General features: G+C 45.4%; 1 protein-coding gene across 1 annotated transcript; it reads right to left on the bottom strand.

Annotated features, from left to right (window-relative positions):
* Window positions 1-106: 106 nt before the first annotated feature.
* LACBIDRAFT_294515 (uncharacterized protein) lies at window positions 107-1,836 on the bottom strand (the record flags this gene model as incomplete). The annotated part of the gene is made up of 14 exons (XM_001881696.1): window positions 107-290; window positions 353-403; window positions 460-656; window positions 713-770; window positions 820-847; window positions 900-934; window positions 990-1,014; window positions 1,074-1,174; window positions 1,327-1,409; window positions 1,466-1,490; window positions 1,541-1,575; window positions 1,629-1,654; window positions 1,721-1,746; window positions 1,825-1,836. The coding sequence occupies 14 exons, from the start codon at window positions 1,834-1,836 to the stop codon at window positions 246-248; spliced, it is 747 nt and encodes a 248-aa protein (XP_001881731.1). The 3' UTR covers window positions 107-245.
* Window positions 1,837-2,108: the final 272 nt, after the last annotated feature.

Raw genomic sequence — 2,108 nt, 5'->3', positions numbered from 1 at the left:
TGGATTCCCTTCTATAATAAGACGTATGCTGTTCGGTTCGACGAAAATTCGGGGTACAGTTTATGGGATGTGGACGAAAATCGGGGGTTGTAGCTTGAACGTTCAGTTCTTGTTGGCAACGCCTTTTCCAACTTACACTGTATAAAGATATACGACAATACGTAGCTAGCGTTAACGCCATCTTGTGTAAAATACATATCCCGATCCGGATTCTATTCCCCTCCGCACGCAGCCAAGCATAGATATCAACAAACAGGTTGATCGAATAAATTTACCTCCTTACCCCGATCCTACGTGAGTTGGTAAAAATTCCTTTAGTTCGGAATGAGATACTAAAGGAAGTAGAACGTACTGTGTCAGGATAGGCATTTTCTTCCCTCATCGAAACCGACGCAATGTCCCGCTTTATGATACCAGCCTTCGTCAAGATACCCGCTCGAAAATAAACGAAAAACTTACGATGAACCGATACGTTGATGTTGCGTATGATGCATTTGGCTGAGAACCTGTCGGACCAGACGAACGAGCTCCAAGCACGGTTGACCGTCTGGCGAATCTCAAAGACCCCACGCCTGTACTGAGAGTATCAATCCCATCAGACAATCCGCGAATCCTTTTTCGCGCGTTGAGTGTCGCTAGGAGGGAGTTTGTATAAACTAGTTTTCTTGTGTGAGTGGGGTTTTCGAGAGAGGAAAGGGAAAATCGGACTCACGACGTCCCATGCAGAAGAAAAATGCGATGTAAATGAACGTATTGCCAGCTGCAAGGATCTGAACAATGGAATGTTACCAGACGGCGAATAAGGGAGAAATAACGTACGGAAACGAGGGATGCTACAGCGCACAGGCTTTATGTGTCGGGTTGGCCTCACATTAGAAAGTCTGATGGTGGAAGCTTACCTAGTGAGGAGGCCTGTGTTTAAGGAGAAAACAATCTAGAACCGGCGAAATGAACGAGAGTCAAAAAAGAAAAGGAACAGTGTCACACACAAGTTTAGTATATATCGTATCTGACCTGCGTATGACAGTCTGTAAGCCCACTTTTGAGAATTGAAAGAAGAAAGACGAAGGTACCGATGTATCCCAGTACGTGAGAGATGTAAAAGTGTGCATAATGTACCAGCAATGAGGATGTCTCCTGCTGCTGCTAGCGCGTTGACCGTGATTGACAGCGTCTGGTTCATGCAATAAATTTAAAAAAGGTAATGTAGAGAAAGTGGAGGACGGGACTTGCTTTCAGGTGCGCGAGTTCAGCGAAGGTTTCCAATGGTAAACTATATTGTTATGTTAAACGGCAACGTCTCGAATAGGTGGAGGGGACACCCACGAAATGATCGTATACGCTGGTGGAGTTTTTTGAGTGAGCAGAATAAAAGAGGGTGGACAATTGAAATGAACCTAGGATGCTTCCTGAAGCAAGAGCAGGTTCAGAAAATCTCAAGGAAGACGAAAGGATAAAGACAGACCAAACTCTCCGACGACGAGTACACCCTGTGTTGCCATCAGAGAATTCACAAACTCAGTGATGCAGGCAAACGTACGATGACACCCGTTAGCCATATGTTTCGATCACTCACTACGAATCTGGTCAAAATTCGACGAGAATTGGGTACAGGGAGAGAGACGTACATATCCAAATGCGTGCTGTCAAAAAACTAGGGAAAAAATAATAATTCAACCTCCTGTTCGCAAGGCAGGAAAGACGGTTCTCAGTGACTCACCTTTGCACAAGTAATGCCGTCAATCCCTGCCCCCAAATGATTAGTTAGCAATCCTGGAGAAAGCGGAGGAATGGAGTCGCACAGTGAATATGATTTCAACCAACAAAGTACTGCATTCCTAGGTCGGTACACAGATGATGGAGACATGAGAAAGGCCACGTACCGGACTAGGCGCTCAAGAAAATGCGTATTCCCCCAGTTCGAGACGGTATATGAGTAAACTGCACGGATAATATTAAAAGTGGAAAAAGCGGTGTCAGGGGAATGATCATGCCGGTGTGCGTGATAAGGGCTTGGTGTATCGTGTCGAAGGTGATTACGGCGCTAACCTACGCAAAACAAAGCATGAGCACTGTCACATAAAAGGATGATGACCTGGGGAGAGTAC

This window comes from Laccaria bicolor, genomic scaffold (assembly GCF_000143565.1).
Source record: "Laccaria bicolor S238N-H82 LACBIscaffold_14 genomic scaffold, whole genome shotgun sequence".
In the NCBI taxonomy this organism is placed as follows: domain Eukaryota; kingdom Fungi; phylum Basidiomycota; class Agaricomycetes; order Agaricales; family Hydnangiaceae; genus Laccaria; species Laccaria bicolor.
This window is presented reverse-complemented; position numbering and strand designations above follow the sequence as displayed.